The 20,320-nt window shown below is 34.0% G+C and overlaps 1 protein-coding gene across 1 annotated transcript; it reads right to left on the reverse strand.

Annotated features, from left to right (window-relative positions):
• Positions 1-146: 146 nt before the first annotated feature.
• Positions 147-18,204, reverse strand: LOC114804562 (uncharacterized). Its single transcript, XM_054227729.1, has 8 exons — positions 17,964-18,204; positions 16,953-17,908; positions 11,017-16,894; positions 10,354-10,513; positions 9,986-10,213; positions 9,725-9,916; positions 9,595-9,665; positions 147-9,342 (listed from the first exon to the last, which is right to left on the reverse strand). The coding sequence occupies exons 1-3, from the start codon at positions 18,058-18,060 to the stop codon at positions 15,749-15,751; spliced, it is 2,199 nt and encodes a 732-aa protein (XP_054083704.1). The 5' UTR covers positions 18,061-18,204; the 3' UTR covers positions 147-9,342; positions 9,595-9,665; positions 9,725-9,916; positions 9,986-10,213; positions 10,354-10,513; positions 11,017-15,748.
• Between the last annotated feature and the right edge of the window lie 2,116 nt (positions 18,205-20,320).

Raw genomic sequence — 20,320 nt, forward strand, 5'->3', positions numbered from 1 at the left:
ACTGTATTACATATGTAATAACCAATCAATCAGTCTGAAGATTGGCGTGACCGCGAAAACACATCGAATGTTAATTATTATACGGAAATTAACTCCGAAGAGTTTTTCCGCTTGTGTTATTTGTAATATTCGGATAATAAAATATATATATATTCATTTAAAAAAAGGATATATCTGTTTTAATTCATTATTATTTAAATGACAAAGCGTGATCATTTAAATAAAGATTAAGTCAAATGGTGAAACTGAAATTAATTATTTTTCACTTAAATTTGTTTCGTAAAACCGGCTGTTAGTATTTTATCATAACAACAGAAAAGTCCTATATTTAACAATGGCCACAAGTTCTAAGCAACCAATTGCTTCACAGCATAATTCGAGTGAGTTGAAACTTCATTTCATGGAGAAATTAATGAACAAAAAAATTTTGCTTCTACGAGGAAAGAGATCTAATTGATGTGATTTTTAAACTTTATAATCCAGAGGCTTTGTAAATATTACACAGTTTGGATCTTACATAAAAATATATTGATTTACAGGGTGGCTAAAGAAATCCGCTACCAAAAAAAAAAAAATAAATAACTTTTTTTCTATTTAATGAATCTGGTTAAGTTTTTTTATTTTGCAGATTGACTTCTATATTTAACAAAAATGGATAACTGGGACACTGAAACAAGAATTTGGATTGTCCGCCGCTATCACGCACTGGAGTCCGTAGTTTCGGATATATTTATATTTTTTTTTCACAGTTATTGGGTATTGTAAAGTAATATAATAGTCAGAGATCTTTTTTAAAATGACTTAAGGCATATTATTCCACCTTAGTATCGAATTTCTGCACTTAGAAGTTGTTTGACTTTTTGATTAAATGCTATGATTACTGTTAATAACATATTGTAGTTAGTTTATTGTCAAGCTCAGAGTTTAACGCGCTACCAAAATTTCTACAAGACGACTGTGCTCGACTGGATATAGAAAACGGTACATTTGAGCTACGTAAAATCATTTATCGCAGTTATGGAACGAATGTATCCACGTCATTTCAAGTGGAGCTGTCAGTTCAATAAAAGAAACTAGAAAGCAAAGCTCAAGTTGAACTTAAGTATTCAAAATAATTACTTTCCCTTTAGTATTTTATTACCGCATCAGGAAAGTCCAATAACTAAAAATGGCCACAAGATCTACGCAAGCAACTGCTTCACAGCGCAATTCGAGTGAGTTGAAACCACTTTTCATGGAGAAATTAATGAACAAAATATGTTGCTTCGACGAGGAAAAATATCGATATAGATAATTGTTGTGATTTTTAAACTTTATAATCTAAAGTCTTATTTCATAGTTTGGATCTTACATAAAATTATATTTATTTATGTTTATATTTTTGTGTTTTTGTTTTTACACTTTACCCACGCATCGTCTGGTACTCTCAGCAGCGAGTCCTTACTTCGAGAACCTCTTCAACGACGATCAAGCCAATTCTCTTATCATCGAAATAAATGATATCGATATTTTGTTATCTAATTACATAATATAAATTTGTATAATATATTATATCTTATTTTCTTATTATTGAAAATGTAGAATCAGTTAAAATTAGAAGAAGAACTGCAAAAACTTCATTTTAGAGCCATGAGTAAGGATCTAAATGAATAATTAATAAATTTAACAAATCTCCAGGAATGTTTGGACAAAAAAATGGTCGGAATTTCAACGAAACCATTTAGTATTGTACAACGATCCTAAAAATAAAAAAGCGTATGCCAAATTAACGGAATTGTTAAAATTAGTTCAAGAGAATAGTACTCCCAGGAAAATGAAATCTCTTTCAAATACTGGTTTAGTTCGATTACTTCAATTCTTACTAATTGAATTTGAAAAGAATATCGAAGATTAAACGAAGTAGGCTCTCTCGCTCTCTTGCTTTACGCTTGTACAAAAATTGGACAACAATTTAAGACTTCGGTATGAAAGTTCCCTTAAAAATCCTAAAGAAATACTGACTTTAAATTCATTGCAATAATTTCTGAATCATGAAGGGAATGCACTAGAAGCAGCAACATTTTCAAAATGCAGTTTTTAAATGCATAATGGGATGTAATACTCCATACAATATATTTAATTGTTATCAATTTCAAGCTCTCTCCACTCAAGAGAAATGGAATATATTCAAATGAAATGTTAAAAAATGAACATGTACATATGTTAGGGCCAAATGGCCGCATTTAGTTTGTGTACATACATAATTAAAGACATAACATATATAATACATATGAGGTACGCAAGTTACATGTAATATACCAGACTCTAAGTAAACACGACACGACGAGGCGAAATTCTCTTCTCTTCGTCACCCCCTCTCCAATAAACGAAGAATTGTCGCAACAGGAGTTGACACGTCTGAAACAGCTCTAAGCTTTGTTCCATATCCCACCCACACTTATTAGAATTACACACACTAGAAGCTAAGTCTATTGAATATTCAAATATGTATTAATAACCAATCCATCAGTCTGAAGATTGGCGACGCCGCGAAAACACATCGAGTGTTATTAATTATTATAATTAAATTAACTCCGAAGAGTTTTTCCGCTTGTGTTATTTTTAATATTCGAATAAATTATAAATATATTAATTTAAAAAAAGGATATAACTATTATATTTTAATTCATTCAGTCTCGATACAAAGTAACTCGCATGCATCTATGTACATATATGCAACATGCATGCACTCAAGTATTAATAATACAAACATATTTATACACATGTATGCACAAACTCTAAATAAAATCAGAATGAATTAAATTCTCACCAAGACTATGCTATCAATTATTTTCCCCCACCAGTGGTAAGAAGTATTTGACACAACTAGTCTTATTCATTTGGTCCAATCGAGCCTAAGAAAAGAGCTCTACCAAATATTAAAGCCCTGTTATTATTAAAAGTACAGGCAAGGAGAAAAACTTTACTTAGTGAAAGTATTTGTTGGAAACTTGAAATTACCATATAAGACGTATTAACAAAAAACAATACGCAATGGTTAAAAAACTGTTACTCAAAGAATTATAACAGCTTTAAGTCGAGGCACTGCAAGATCAACAAGGCGATCAAAAAATAACCTCCAATTCTTTGAGGAATAAGAACATTTTGTAATATGTCGAACACTGAGGATCTTATTAATGAGGCAAAAGCTGCTGCAAGAGGAAATTACAGCACGGTGCCAAAAAGATGACTACTAAGAAAATATTGAAATGGCGTGGAACGAATTCGTCAGCAACCATGCAAAGTTGGCAGGAAAAGTAGCGCCGAACCACGAATACTTCGTCAGTAATGTTTACCAAACTTTGCGGTTGAAATGCAAAGCCGCAAATGTAAGGAAGCGAGCTCAAGAGCAGCCAAAAATAGAACAAGCATCTAAAGCAATGGATACAGGGGATAGAGCATATAGCTCAACCGAAGACATAGCAAAAAATTTGTTGTTGCAAGCAATTGAAAAAGATCAGAAAAAATTAGATCTATCATTGAAGAGGAAAAAGCAAATAAATATTATATATGGTATCGAAGCAGACGAATTACCGGTTTGAGTCACTGCGTTATTGTATTATATTCATTATGCGAATATAAAAAAAAAAACAAAGGGAAACCAACCTAAAAACCATAAGAAAAATGGGAACAGCCAAAGATATATTGTAATTACAGAAATTTTCAGGTGAATTTAGAGAATTGCAATCATTTAAAGAGCTCTTCGAGGAGTATGTCCATAATAATAAGAACATTAGTGACTCAAAAAAACTGAGCTATTTAAAATCATGTCTGTTAGGAGATGCCAGACTTATAGTTAGTGACCTGATAACGGGGTCAGATGCAAATTACGATGGGAGTTAATGACACGTAGGTACGATAACCCACGCAAACAATTTAATGATAACCCAGAGAGGCTGAGAGCTACCACCGATGAATCAGCTTATAGAATGAATTAAATTCTCACCAAGACTAGACTATCAATTATTTTCCCCCACCAGCGGTAAGAAGTATTTGACACAGCTAGTCTTATTCAAGATATTTGGATAAAAGAAAAGAAAAAACACAACATGTGTTCAGATTTCTGAACAGTTCTTAACGGCTACAGTTGTAGATATGATATTCAGATATCATATTACGAATATTTATGTGCATTGTCGCCAACATATATATTGCACTTTTAAGCATAGATATGTATTTATCAATTACCCTTTTCTATCAACACTAGAAATACATGTTCAGGTATATTGAATAGAGATTGTAGTACAATACAAATATTGCACTTCTTATTGTAGGGGATCACAATTGATCCCAACTAACTAACAGATAAGAAACTGTTATGTTATGCTGTCGCCGTTGAGAACATTTAAGATTAAGCTATGCGTACATAATGCAGTTATGTACAGTAGATCAGGATTAAGATATGTACATGTATAACACAACTATGTGTGTGTGTCACACACATGAAATAGGCTAAGATTATTCTATAAATGAGCCCTTTAAAGCACAAGTGGTATAACTCCATTTTTTTTTTCGAGTTAGTTATGGTACTGTATTGAGGAAAATGTGTTCTATTTAATGCAATAACGTGGTAGCTTCTAGTTCCCACAGCAACCTCATAAAAAGCAGAAATTACTAGTGCAGTGAATGCTGCCGCCTATTCGTTGACAGCACAAGTGGTATAATTGACAAATTCACCATTCGTGCAGTGAATTTCATGGGAGGAAGACTTATTCTCAGTGTTTTTTTGTAATAATTTCTTTAGATGTACTCAAGTGAAGGTAACAGTAGTGAAATTAAGAATTAAGTGTTAAGCTGAAAAATGGCAAAATTTCTTCATTCGTTTGTTGTTATTGTAAAACCCAATTTAGTGCTTAATCGAAAATGCTAATTCATGTCGTAATGTTTATACTTTCTCAAATAATTGAACGTAAACTTTGGTTTCAGCCGTTGATGATCCCGGTTCCATAGGGGACAATGAAGCAGCTACTGATGTGGAGGGGAGACCCAGTACTCATGAAAGTGGTGAAGCAGAGGAAAATGCGGAAAGAAGGCCAAAGAGAGCCCGGAAAAGGCAGAGAAAGGAATGGAAGCGAGAAGAAAGGAAAAGGAAGCGAAATTCGGGAGACTCTTACGTCACTAGAAAAGGAAAGCCAATTCCAGCGAAGCAATTTAGCAATCTCGATTGCAAATGCACCAAAAAGTGTTTTAACAAAATAAAAGAAGAAGAACGAAAAAAAATATTCGAAGCATTTTGGAAAATAGGGACATTCTCTGCCCAAAATGCATTCATTTGTGGTCTTTTGAAACCAATATTACCGGTACGTCGTCGGCCAACCACCGCTGAGAAGAATCGAACAAGTTCAAATAGGTTCTATCATAATGTTGCTGGGGAAACCAAACAGGTTTGCAAGAGGTACTTCTTAGAAACATTGAAAATCTCAAATGGAAGAATGACGCGAGCTTTGGAGAAGGTCAAAATGGGCTATCCTCCAGGAGACGATAAACGGGGTAAGAAGGTGCCTGGTAACAAAACCTCCGATGAACAAATGGCACAAGTAAGAGCCCATATTTCAGCTTTTCCTTCATACGAATCTCACTACACAAGAAAACACAACCCAAATAGGAAATATTTAGCCGAGAACTTAAATATACGACTTATGTACAATCTGTACAAGGAGCACGTTGAAAGCCAAGGGCTTCAGCCTGTTAGGGAGCATATATATCGAAGAACTTTTAATAACGAGTTCAATCTGCAATTTCACGCCCATTATGTATAGCGACACATGCACAGGTCAAAACCGTAACTGGAAAATCGCTATGACGTTGATGAAATATGTCCAAAGTCCAGACAATAATGTAGAAATGATGGACCAAAAGTTCATGCAAAGTGGACATTCATTCCTCCCCAATGACTGTGACTTTGCATCTATTGAAAATTTTAGTAAGTCGCAACAAATATTTACACCTGACGACTGGTATAGAACTATTGCGTTGTCAAGGAAAAAGAATGCCTTTCATGTGACAGTTATGACGATCGATAATTTTTTGTCAGTCGAAAACATCCTAAAAAAAATCACCAGAAGAAAAAAAGATTGTGAAGGCCAACCTGTATCGTGGCTGAAAATGCAATGGATACGCTACACAAAAAGTGAGCCATTTAAAATCCTTTTTAAGGAAACTCTATCTGAAGATATGCCGTTTTCAACATTGGATTTCAAGCCAGCAGGAAAAAAAGGACGACCCGTTAATGTTTGCATCATTGATCAGGGTAAGCTGTACACAAGAGTTCGGCCTATTTCAAAAGAAAAAAGGAAAGATATGATGGACTTGCTGCCATACATCCCTCCAGTACACCACAGTTATTTCGAGGGGCTTGTTACTAGTGAGACTGCTGAAGATGTTGGCCCACTTCAGGAAGAATTTCAAGAAAGTGACGATGAATAAAAAAATATTTTTTCACTTATTATACTGTCAATAATGAAATAAATTTAAGTTTTATTGATAATACATGAAAAATTAGATGAGAAAACGAAACAGATTTTAAACTATTTATAAGTTAAATGAAATCTTAAAACCATTTACAGCACAAATGGTATAATTTATTTTCGGTACTCGATAAAACAAGAGTTAGTGGACAAAAAGTTTTAAAAACATCAATTTAAGTTAAATAACACCTTTTTCTGAAGTTTTATTGAAAAAAGTAGTCCAAAAGTTCAATATTGATTTTTATATACAACTTTTAGCAAACCCTTTAATATCTCGACAGAAGAAACAGTGGAGTTATACCACTTGTGCTTTAGGGGGCTCAAATAAAGGAGCTTTGGACAACCAGAGCTTGAGTACTATTTTCAAACCGAAACAATACCCGTCTCAATTTTAACAGGCGTACTGTCGAATAAACTGATAGAACTCGATCTATGGTGGAAGGGTCCCAAATGGTTGCGAGAAGAGAAACATCTTTGAACAACAAATAATATTATTCAAATCTATGCAACGTATGTGAAAACATCAAAGGAATTACGTTTCTTGAATAAATACACACATGTATATATATATATATATATATATATATATATATATATATATATATATGTATAAGTCCAGGGTCACGGTTTCGACGTCTATCTTACAAAGTTTTTTATAATCCTACAGCTGCTGGCCATCGAATTGCGAACGAATTTTTTTGACAATGTTTTTAATTTATGGTGAAAGTTACAAAATTACAACCTGGGTGGCATCCTTTGCCTATATTTCTACTGTATAATTAACGGTATAATATTCGAATAAGCTTGCCTACTTTATAGTTATCGGCTGACAATTATTGTAACCGTAGTTTTTTTTTTGTAATTCGTAATTGTTCGTAATTCGATGGCCAGGTACTGTACATATTTTTCAGAATATACAGTTGAACTTCCCTATCTCGAACACCATAATCCACAAAAAAAACTTCGAGTGGAAGGTAAATTGTATGAAATTTTACTTCTATTACCAATTCAAGAGTTCGCAGTATGGAGAACTACGTGTTATAGAAGTTCGAGTTATGGAAGTTCACTGTATTATATAAATATTTCACTTACATACATACATTACTACTTTTTTTAAATTGTAGGCAATTCAAAAACTTCTTCTAATTACATCTATAGTACATGTGGTATTATAATGTACATACTATAAGTTAAATACAAATTTTCGTTGGTATAAAATTAAAATTTGAATTCAAAATGGCGTAGTTGGTACTGTACCAATTCTTAATATAGTGTATACCAGTGTCGGCCAAAACGCATTTTTCCTATGCCCGGGGCATAGGCTAGCTGCTGCGACGTCAAACACGTATACTCACACGTATACTCTTCTGCCAGCTTCAGAAAAAACGAAAGAGCCAGTAAACTGCTCCTATCATATACGAATAGCTTGGTTCGGCAGCAGCGTATGGCGAAGCTAATTATTTCAGTAGCGTTTCAGAATTCTGTGAGCTAGCACGTATGCGCAAGTTTAATTTTTTACACTGCCAGAAAATACCCCCTTGCGTAATTTATAAAAATGTTTAAAATTGAATGGGAGACAAATTTTTTTTTTTGTTGAAAATATGGAGGGAGAAGCCCATTGCCTCATTTGTAATAAATTTGCACTGATCAACATTTGTACAAATTGAACTTAAATCATTTTCATTAACATTATAAAAAAAAATTGCTCATTATTTATTCAGTGTACTTTTCTGCCAACACAGTTTGCAGTAACGCTTTACGCACACAAGTGAAAGCTACATACTATTGCATTGGACAACACTGGTGTATACACATGTAATTTTATGTATGTACATGCAACTATAATTATACATACATACATATCGCTCGTTTACATAAATAGTGTCAAAAAACTTCTCTTGCTTGTTCTGCTTCGCTGCTCTGTCTGATGGCTGAACTCTACCGTTCACCGCTGTTATGCCTGATGTCTTCTTACGTTGACCGCTTATATGCCTTAAATACATAAATGTTGCCGTTAATTGCTTCACTGCTTCGATATTCCGCTTTATTGTATATGTTCCAATACAATTCCTTCCGCTGTAATGCTGCTATCATCACTCGGTGGCTCTTCTTTGTTGCCGGAGTTTCTTGAAGTTACATATTAACGCCTTAACGGAACGGACCAACGGTCACCAAAAATTCCAAGTACGGTTTCTCCGTTTGCACTTTTTACATTAATATCTTCGTATCATGTTTAAAAATATCATTGCATTCAGCTGCACACGTTTTTGTTCAGAAAAGTCACTTTTGGCCTATTGAAGAGTACAAATCATCACGTGTATGTCTTAAGGATCTAAAATTGAAAAGTACCTCTTCGACTGAGTCCTAATAATCACGTTTTATTTCTATAAAAAAATCTCTTCTGGGCCGCCTCACCGATATGCACGTACAGTTTTTATTTGGCCTTTGAGCCATCTCGGACGAGACTTTCATTTCTGCGATTTAATTTACGTCAATCGCCGGATCACAAATAATTATACAACACTCTGGTACAAATTCTGATTGTTCGTGTTCGTTTTGCATTCCCGTTGAAATAATCTTAATTACTTAATTTTAAGTACATTAGTTCAAAAATATTTGGTTTCATAGCGCAAAATTAACTTACACCATAGTAAAACGTTTAGAATGGTGTTATAATAATTCCAAATAGTACAATTCTTCACATTTCACTTATTTCTTGTGTTTATCACTTTTCAACCGCACTTATTACTGGTTCCTTACAACTGTCTTAACTTGTTCTCACACTTCCCTTTTGCCATCGTGGTCTGTCATGACCGGCGTTATAATTCCGAGTGATCTTAATAATTTTAGTCGAATTACAATGCCGCCGTAACAGCGTCAGTAGCAGCTGTTTATTTTGACCGTTTTCACACAGGCAATTTTTGTCGCGGCAATTCTTAGTTTTATAGGAGAGGGGGCGACGAAGAGACGAGAATTTCTCTCTCTCTCGCTTCCCTTGGTCGCCCCCTCTCCTATAAAACTAAGAATTGCCGCGACAAAAATTGCCCGTGTGAAAACGGTCTTTAGGATCAATATACCAATTAGCTACCTGCAGTTGTAGAAGCAGCTGTTGAACGAATGTGTAAATCAGGGTTGCTTTGGCATTTGCTTTGATTTTGCCTAAAAAATATGTGTAGTTGGTTAGAAATAATTACAATATCTATATTCGTAGAACAAACCTTGTTATTTGCCGGTTGCGTTGTGCGATTTTGACTTGTATTCTAAATTTGAATATGTATTAATTATTGCTGCTGCTGCCGGTGTGGTTGTCTGAGTAGTGATTACTTGCTGGTTGAAGGCATACACATGTTACACTATCTGGCGATTATCCACCATTATTAATATAAGCATGGGAAGTATTAATACCAACTCTGTTAAATAATAAGAATATCAAAATTATTGTTGTGTTTTAGTTTTAATTAAATGCATTTCAACAATACCTGTTGTTTTTGTATATTTTGTGTGCACTTCTGGTTCATGATTTTTGTTACTTTGAATTCTGCTTATTGTTATCACCATAAGCATCCATTACGTTGTTATTATTGCAATGTTGTTGTATATTAATGCAATCAAATCTGTTTCTATGAGTCATCTGCCTGGAATCGTTAATGTTGTACTATCGTTGTGTCACTATTAAAAGTACTGTCTAAGGGGGTATCCAGCTTAAGCTTAAGTTTTTTTTCCGAAGTTTGCAAATATTTGAAAATAGTAATAAAAAGATAAAAGTAAGCTTTACATAAAAGTATATTCTAAGAAGAGATTTTATGTTTTATATATTCATATGTAAGGTTTGATATTATCAACTTACCCATCTGCCTCCAGTCGTATAATCCTTGTTCTGCTTCTATTTTTGGTTTTGCATGTTTGTGCTTGCATGTACGCACCAGATGTGCGTTGCAATTCGCTTTGCCTTCCCAGAACCATTTTCTGCAATTATATTCCTTTAAAATACGCTACATAGTACCGCTCTGTAAAGAGAAAATTTATTATAAATATAGAATTATATCAGTAATTGCATAGACAGACGGCAGCAAAGCGAGTTATAAACTCCCATAAACAGCTGATTGGCAATAATATATTCAGTTTGGTAAAATAAAGTTGGATAGAAAGCAAGTATTGCGGTTGTTAGCCGCAGAATTAGTAGAAAATCACTAATTACCAAAAAACATACATAAATAGTATTATTTTTATATTATTTTGGGCTTTTTTGGGCAGCTTAAGTATACCGTCCCACGACTTCGAGGTTAAGGGTCGGCTTTAGTATAGTATTCCCCGATTTCAGAGATGAAATGGGTATGGTTGGAAATAGGACGATCTCCAGATTACGAATATATATAATTATAGCCGCCGCAAACTTAGATATTTGAAATTAAAGATTTAATTGCTATTTTTATTTTTATATAAATTATAATTAGAACTTTCACTTTAGAAAAATTTAGCAATTTCATTGCACGCGTATGTTTTTATTTACATTTAATTAAAAAACAGCTGTCAGTATTGCTTATTTTCATTCACAATAGGTTAAAAGCGGCCATTTTTAACAATGTTGCCAGCGAAAATGCCACTAACTCTATAAAATTTTGATGATTAAATGGGTGTTATTAAACGGAGTTAACTGAGATAACTCCAGAATTAATTAGCAGTTAGCAGTTAATACGGATTAGTACGCTAGACAGACGGCAGAGTTATTCCCGATTAACTGCGCTTTTAATCATTTCCAATTTTGTGGGTGACAGACGGCAGCAAAGCGAGTTATAAACACCCATAACAGCTGATTGGCAATAATATTTCCATTTTGGTGAAATAAAATTGGATAGAAAGCAATTATTGCGGTTGTTAGCCACACAAATAGTACAAAATCACTAATTATTAAAAAAAATAGACATAAATACGTTATTATTAGAACTTCCCTTTTAGAAAAAACTAGCATGTGTATGTTTTTGTTAACATTTAATTGAAAAACAGCTGTCAGTATTGCATATTTTCATTCACAATAGATAAAAAGCGGCCATGTTTAACAATGTTGCCAACGAAAATGCCACGAACTCCCACTAGCTCTCTAAAATTTTGAGGATTAAATAGGAGTTAGCAAACGAAGTTAACTGAGATAACTCTCCAATTAACCCCGATTAAAGCAGTTATTCCGAAATAACGCCGCCGTTTGTCAGGTGAGGTAACTCTCAAATTAACCCCATTAAAGCAGTTAATCCGAATTAACGTCGCCGTCTGTCAGGGGTATAAGAGCGACGTTATGAAATTATGTTGAATAAAACTGTGTATATTTGAAATAAATCGGATCATTCTAAATACTGTAATAATAAATTTAAAACAAAAACAAGTAAGGAAGGGCTAAGTTCGGGTGTAACCGAACAATTTATACTCTCGCAATTTATTTATTTGACTTTATTACTATTATATAATACACAATTTGCCACACTTGGGCTGCCACACTATAAACGTAGTATTTGTGCAAAGTCTTAAAATTCTGGTATATAGGAAGTAGGCGTAGTTGTGAAGCGATTTGGCCTATTTTCACAACATATCATTGGGATGTAAGGAAACTATTACAAACCAAGTTTCATTGAAATCGGTCGAGTAGTTCCTGAGATATGGTTATGGTATGGTGCCACGCCCATTTTCCATTTTGTAAAAAAATCTAAGTGTAGCTTCCAACTGCCATTTCTTATGTGAAATTTAGTGTTTCTGACGTTTTTCGTTAGTGAGTTAACCCACTTTTAGTAATTTTCAACCTAACTTTTGTATGGGAGGTGGGCGTGGTTATGATCCGATTTCTTTCATTTTTAGACTGTATTAGGAAGTGGCTAAAAAAAAGACTGCAAAAAGTTTGGTTTATATAGCTCTATTGGTTTGCGAGATATGTACAAAAAACCTAGTAGGGGGAGGGGACACACCCACTTTCCCAAAAAAATTACATCCACATATGCCCCTTCCTAGTGCGATCCTTCATACCAAATTTTACTTCCATAACTTTATTTATAGCTTAGTTATGGCACTTTAAGTGTTTTCGGTTTTCGCCATTTTGTGGGCGTGGCAGTGGTCCGATTACGCTCGAACTTAACCTTCTTATGGTGTCAAGGAACACGTGTTCCAAGTTTCATTAAGATATCTCAATTTTTATTCAAGTTACAGCTTGCACGGACGGACGGACAGACAGATATCCGGATTTGAACTTCTCTCGTCACCCTGATCATTTTGATATATATAACCCTACATCTAACTCGTTTAGTTTTAGGACTTACAACCAACCGTTATGTGGACAAAACTATAATACTCTCGTAGCAACTTTGTTGCGAGAGTATAACAAGTAAGGAAAGGCTAAGTTCAGGTGCAACCGAACATTTTATACTCTTGCAATTTATTGCTACACGTTTTTTTTTAGATAACACACGATTTGACCCATATACATATTCGGCATAAAATCCAATAGAAAAGCGAAAATCATAATATATAGTATATAGGCTGAGATAATTACTGAACCAATTTCACTCATTTTCACCACCAAGTTATGCTATATCCAAGACTATATGCTCACTTAATTGAGCTAAGATATCTCACATATCTTATAAATCGGTTAATATTTATAAGCTACTAGCAGACCCGGCCACACGTTTTGTGGCTAAGATATACAATCAATCTTGGCTTCGATGACGATACAAAGTTCATTACAAAGTCGAGGTTAATTTTTTTAAATGTAAAATTAAGTGGTGATAATCCAGGCAATTCCAATGATTATAAAAATCTGAGTGCAGCTTCTTTCTGCTTTTTCTTCTGTAAAATTTAGTGTTTCTGACGTTTTTCGTTAGTGAGTTAACGCACTTTTAGTCATTTTCTACATAACCTTTGTATGGGGGATGGGCGTGGTTGTTATCCGATTTCTTTCATTTTTGGACTGTACTAAGAAGTGGCTAAACAAAACGACTGCAGAAAGTTTGGTTTATATAGCTTTATTGGTTTCCGAGATATATACAAAAATCCTATTAAGGGGCGGAGCTACGCCCACTTCTCCAAAAAAATTACATCCAAATATGGCCCTTATTGGGAGATCCTTTGTACTAAATTTTACTTTTATAACTTTATTTATGGCTTAGTTATGACAGTTTATGTGTTTTCGGTTTTAGCCATTTTGTGGGCGTGGCAGTGGCGAGAGTATAATAGAAAAGTTCTTTATATATGTATATGCATATAATTTCCTTTAACTCCAGTTGTAGCGTAGGGCCAATCCGGGGATTGTTATCTTGACGCAATAAGGAGGATCATTAGGTGCAATGATCCTGAGAGCGATGCCAGCGGTAGTCTAACTACCGGTAGGGCAAGCCGGTTGGGTAGATGAGGAGCACCGAAGCTAGAAACAAAATACACAACCAGATTGTAGCGTCTGTCCACAGGTCAGTGGCGGCCACAACGAGCTTTTGTCTTGCATCAATGCGGCTCGCAATATAAATGTGATAGCAACGGCATGTCCATATGCCTACCATTTGCAATGCAAAAGGGGTAGCAGCCCTACCACTGGTCTAGGAAATCTGGACTAATCACCCATTCTTTCATCAACACCCGATTACTGAAACCTCAAACACAGTGAAAAAGAAGTTCTTTATACTAGACTTAATATCATCATCGTGAGGAATGACTTAATGTAAACCGATGCCGATGCTGAATTTTGTGGCCGTTACTGGTCGATGCCAATGCCAGGCCGATTAACCGGTCGGTCACTAATCCATAATAATATTTATATTAAACATTTATATATATGCATATGTATATAAAATCAAAGAAGAAGAAAGAAAATGAGTGCAAATTTGTTATATTGCATATTTTGAAAAATATGCGTAGCGAAATATGCAAATGAGATATAAATTACAAGGGAACAATGTATAAACATTGCGGAAGAGCAAGGATTAATTTGACCAAAGAAATTGTGGCGCATGCACGGATCTGCAATGGAAGTCTCCCTAGCGGGTCATAGTGTATATAGTATATACGCTAAGATCGCGCTGACCCAATGTATAATATGTATACATATACATATGTTTTATTTCAGGCAAAAGAGCGGAAGACCACGGGGTTTTGGGAATGATCGTGGATTCGACCTGCAGCCAAAATGCTCGTACCGTTAATAAAAAAGTTGCGTCAGCTACCGTTGTTCGAACGCTTTGTTGGAAAGCAAACGGGTTTGAGTCTCATCGAGTGAACCGTAGCGACCCAGACAACCCCTTTGTGGTAGAGGACGGTATATATACCCAACGAATCGAGACCCAGCAGCTAGTGTTAAAACGTTTATTTGTAAAGGACAACTACAATAACTCGGAAAGTTTCGTAGAAGTTGGTAGTGTAGAGTACGTGTGAAAGAAAAATATTGCAAATAAAGATTCTTAAGTAATTGTAGCAATAAAACATATTTATAAGCCATATAAACTTTGAATAAAAAAAAATTGTTTTTTATATGAATTTCCGTATAAAGATAATGGAAACCTCAACCGGCAACAGAGAACTTTCAATTATTATCTCCAGTTATAATTGTTTGCCAACTTTTGAGCAGTTTCTTCTTTAATAGTAAAAAGCTCATTTAAAATATACATATGTAGCTGCGGCAGGAGCAGGTGTTGTACTATGTGGACAGCTCCAAATTAGCCAAACTTGGCACAACTCCGAATTTGTGCTTTGGAACTTTTTTATATACATATAATAGTACCGAAATTTATCAAAAGTATTTAATGAAAAACAACAAAATTAAAAACGTTTTCAAACATGCTTTTAGTAAGTGTTTTTATTATAATAACATCATTTTATTTTGCTGTTTTATAACAGTTCTTATAGAAAGGAAAGTTACAAAACGATGTGAATTAAACTCACCATTACAATGTATGTATGAACTTACTGAATTAGAACTAGTTCCAACTATTAATTGTTATAACTTTGTATAAATGCATACAAGTGTCGCTGCATTATATTTAATTATATTTTAATTTCATGACAATAAGCGTTTGATAGAGTTTCAAATAAATAGAATAATTCCTTATTACAATCGATATATTATGTAAAACCTATTTTATTCAAACCTTTAGCATTTCTTAAATTTATAAAAATATGTAATAAGTTACATATGTATATGTATTTCAAAATAACGTACACAAACATATTTTATTTTCCGATTTTTGAAATTAATTTTTAGCCATCTTTGTTAACTAACTAATTGTATTTTCCATTTCATTCTTATTTACTTTTAATGGTTTTTCAAAAACATTAGCAATATATTTATTCTTATTCTGTTGCAATTTTCTCTTCTTTAAGTCCAATTCTACCTCCGACAAGTTTGGCTTTCCAGCGTGTTTTCCGAGTGGTTTCCGCGGCTGCGTCTCCTCACATTCTAATTGTTCACTAATGTTAGAATTCTCATTCTCCATTGATTTTGCATGAGCTATCGCGTCATCCAAATCTTTTTCATCTGCATCTTGCTGTTCCTTAGTCATCGGTATAGTGTTTGAGAACTTTTTCAATTTTGCAACATAAAATCCATCCATATTATGTACATGGGGATAATAACGGCGAGTCAAATTTAAACTGGGATGGAAGCGATGTTGACGATATTTTGTGAAACCTTCAACACCAAAATCTAAACCAGTTGGAACAAGCTTAACATTTCGTTTTTTGAGGGCATAGTCTATAACCCATTCATTCTCCTCCGGTAATACCGAACATGTTGAATACACTATGTATCCACCGGTTTTAGATTTAGCATCTACACAATCGATGGCTGTTAACAACAACTTGCGTTGAAGATTGTAACAACGCTGTACAACGACCTCATTCTTTGTTGATTTGACGCTTGGGTCTTTCGCCACAACACCTGTGCCTGTGCACGGTGCATCCAAGAGAATACGATCAAATCCGGACATTACATTACGAAATTTGCAGCCATCTTCACAGCTAATAATAGCATTAATAACGCCAAGGCGATGGAAATTGGCCATTACTGCTTTTATCCGCTCCCTATTGGCATCATTCGCAAAAAGAACGCCTGTATTCTTCATAATCGCAGCAATATGTGAACCCTTGCCGCCTGGTGCAGAACACATATCTAAAATACGTTCATTCTCTTGCGGTGCTAAAGCCATAACCGGTAGCATTGAGGATGCTCCCTGAATCATATAGTGGCCAGCCAAGTATTCGGGAGTAGCACCAAGTGGAACTTGTGAATTATAAACGACTAAACCGACTTTAGTCCATTTACCCAGAGGATCTAAGTTAACGCCTCGGTTAATTAATGCTGCCGCCAAATCTCTTCTACGTGTTTTTAATGAATTCGTACGAATTGTAAGTGGGCGAGGAACCTGAAGTTTTAAAATTGTTTAGTTTGAAAGTCACAAAATTAAAACTATTATTACTCACTTCTGATGTTTCTAAATACTCCATTAATTCTGTCAATGGGAAAATATCCATCAATTTTCCCATAAGAAAATCATTATAGCTATAGTAGATGCAAAGATCATGTCGCAATAGATCTAAATATTCTTGTCGAGAACGATCTACTTGGCGGTACTTTTTGAAATCAGATAATACAAGTGTAATATCCTTAATACGTTGTTGTATTTCCTGAAGTGTTATTTCCTTTTGGGTTTCATCATCTTTCTCTGGGAATTTGAAAACCTCCTGCCGATCAATCGACATTTGCATTTCCTGAGTAGCCATTTTAGATTCTTTGGCTTCAAGTTTCCTTAACCTCTTATTTTCCCGTTCAATCGGTAATAAACTGTCATCAGCTTCATTATCATCGGATTCGGTATTGGTAGAATCAGTATCTTTACCCTCTTCATCTGATAATTCAAAGTCGTCATCTGAATTATCATTTTCATCACCATAATCTGATATGTCATCTAGATTTTCAACTTTAAGATTTTCTTTACTAGAATCCTTATCGTCACTCTCTTCCCCCTCGCTTTCTGTTTGGCTTTCCCATAAATCTTTTTCGTTTTTACCATTGTTCTCTGCTTCATTAATTTCTTGGTCCTCTATACTTTTTAATGTCTTTATTTTTTTCGAATGCTTTGGTTTCAGCCAATCTTGATTATCATCAGTAAATCCCAACAATTTTTTTTTCCGAGATTTTAAATCCTGCTGGATGCCTACTTCTCCATATAGTTCTTCAGTGTCACATTTATTCTGATATTTGACATCGTCACTATATTGCCTCTTCCGATCTTCAGATTTACTATTATTTTCTTTGCTTAACTTCATATTGAATTTTTGTTTTTTTATTTTTTGGATATCTTTTTTCTGATCACGCTTAACCAAGCGTTGCTTTTGGCGATGGGATAGTTTTTTATCATCCTTATCCTCTAAAGGTGCTGTAAAATGAAACGTTATTAAACAATATTTAGGTATTGATATAAAAGATCTTACCGAACGATTTTTTCGGGAATGTAGGTGGCTTTTGCTTGCGAGCCTTCCGACCAGGACCTTTTTTTGGCTTCTCACTAAATTCCGCTTTCCGTCCCATTGTATTATTATTAATGCAAAATTTATTTGTTTCTAAAAATTCAAATTTAATTCTCACTAGTATTAACGAATAACACGTGAAGTCACGAAGTCAATATGCAGAGAGTACTTTTGACACTTGACCAAAATATGCAGAGAACGTATAACCCGCAAGTTACACGTTCAAGAATTTGCTTTAAAGTTACCACACAATCACACTTTTTTACTACATATGTATTCACATTTTCCGAACTTGAAAGCCAACTTGCTTTCAATTTTTACGAGGAAGAACTGTTTTAGTGCAGAGTACTAAAATTGTAAAATTTATGACGAACAAAGTTGAAATAAGTGAATTAATTATACGCTTTTATGAAATTGTACACAAATAGTGCATATTAAAAGTACACGAATCTTATGAATCCATTTTGGCAATAAATGGAAGCAGTTTCTTGACGACGGCATCTCTGTAACAATAATTGAATATCAAGTTTTTTCAAGCCAAGTTATTTCCAGTGTAACGGCAGCGTAATACGTTTATTTTGACAATACAGGAATCAGCTGTACTACTATGGTGAATGTATGATAAGGGAAAAGAAGAAGAGAGAATTTGTTTTCGTTTTAATTGATAAACATTTTCCCCAATTATTAATTTTTATTTTTGATTATAAGAATATCAATATTAAAAAGTGAGAATTTATTGACATATTCCAATTAATGAATAGGAGAAATTAGCATTATTGTCAGACCAATAGAATGGAAATATTTAAAATAATCTTCAACTATTGAATTTGTGGATTCATTACAGGCTGTAAGAGTAAAAAATAACCTCGAATATAGAACTCGCCTGTTTCGAATTGAGCTCCCAAGCACTAATTGCATCTTTATTTTCATTATGCGCGTTATTTTATTGCTAGAGGATGCTATTTGTATTCCTGGAAAAACTAAACATAGCTGGAAGTCTATCAAAATACTATAGAAGGTTAGAACATAAATGCATGTACAAAAATTTGAATTCGAAATTAACATTTACTTTAATAATAAAATCAAAGGTAGACATGTTATTGCAACGATTGCGAAATATTATTATCCGAATGGAAGGTCTTTTTTACGAGTACCGGATCGCATGTGGTATCATTGCTTCGAGGGTTAACTGCACCCACTTCATATAATGGAGTTGGGTGGTCGGAGACTACAAGATGCCATGCAATGGGCTGCAAAAGCCAGTATCCTAGTTGCAGGTGGGGATGGAACTGTAGCACGGGTGTTAAATGTGATATACGCGCTTAAAATAATGTAGTATGTTTAAAGTGAATATACTATATGATTTATTTCAATTATGAAAATGTAGTCTGTAGCATATTTTGGACCCTATTTCACTATTAGAAAATAATGTACTTTTAGTATATTAATTCCTTTAAAATTTTAATAATGATAAAAAACGCTCGGTCAGTAAAATTGGATCGTTTCGATTTACAAATTGAATAATTGTATTACCGTTTACCATACCAGCGACATTCCATCAAAACGATTCATATCTACAATTACTATAGTATTGGAGTGGATGCACTGGTCACTTATAATATTCACAAAACTCGAGAATCTCGATTTTACGTGTTAAGTTGTAGAATATTTAATAAGGTAATCAAAAGAAATTGACTATAACAAACTAAACTTCATTTACCACTATTTTTGTTAGTTAATATATTTTGGCTTTGGGACTCAACAAATTGTTGAACGCGACAGCGAACGAATTGAACAAAAACTAGATCCATATTTGGATGGACATATTGTAGAACTACCAGAATTGCAATCAATTATATTCCTTAATATTGATTCATGGAGAGCTGGCTATAAATTATGCGGTGGGTAAGCCACTTCACATCGTCCAAGCTAAGCAAATACGAGTATGAATACTATATAACCTATGTGTCTATGAAATACTTTGCATTTAATTCCTTAGATTGTTGTAAAGTCTGCAATCAAATGGAGAACCATGGATGCAGACACCTGCCGATATACGTTTACAATCCTGCAGTCAGATCCGCATGTTAAAGCTTGAAAGCTAGTGTATGTTTAAATATCAAAATGTACGTTACATACCATTTTCATAAATTCTAAACATGGTTTAATAATAAAAGTCTCCATAAATAATGACAGCTGAATTTTAATGCTTCACAATCTATAGTCTATATTTTGAAAGTAACGAGAAAAGATGGATAATTTTATGACTTTTAGTAAAATTTCTTAAAAAAAAATAATTAATATATACTCCTATACTACTA

Source organism: Zeugodacus cucurbitae, chromosome 3 (genome assembly GCF_028554725.1).
Source record: "Zeugodacus cucurbitae isolate PBARC_wt_2022May chromosome 3, idZeuCucr1.2, whole genome shotgun sequence".
Lineage (NCBI taxonomy): Eukaryota > Metazoa > Arthropoda > Insecta > Diptera > Tephritidae > Zeugodacus > Zeugodacus cucurbitae.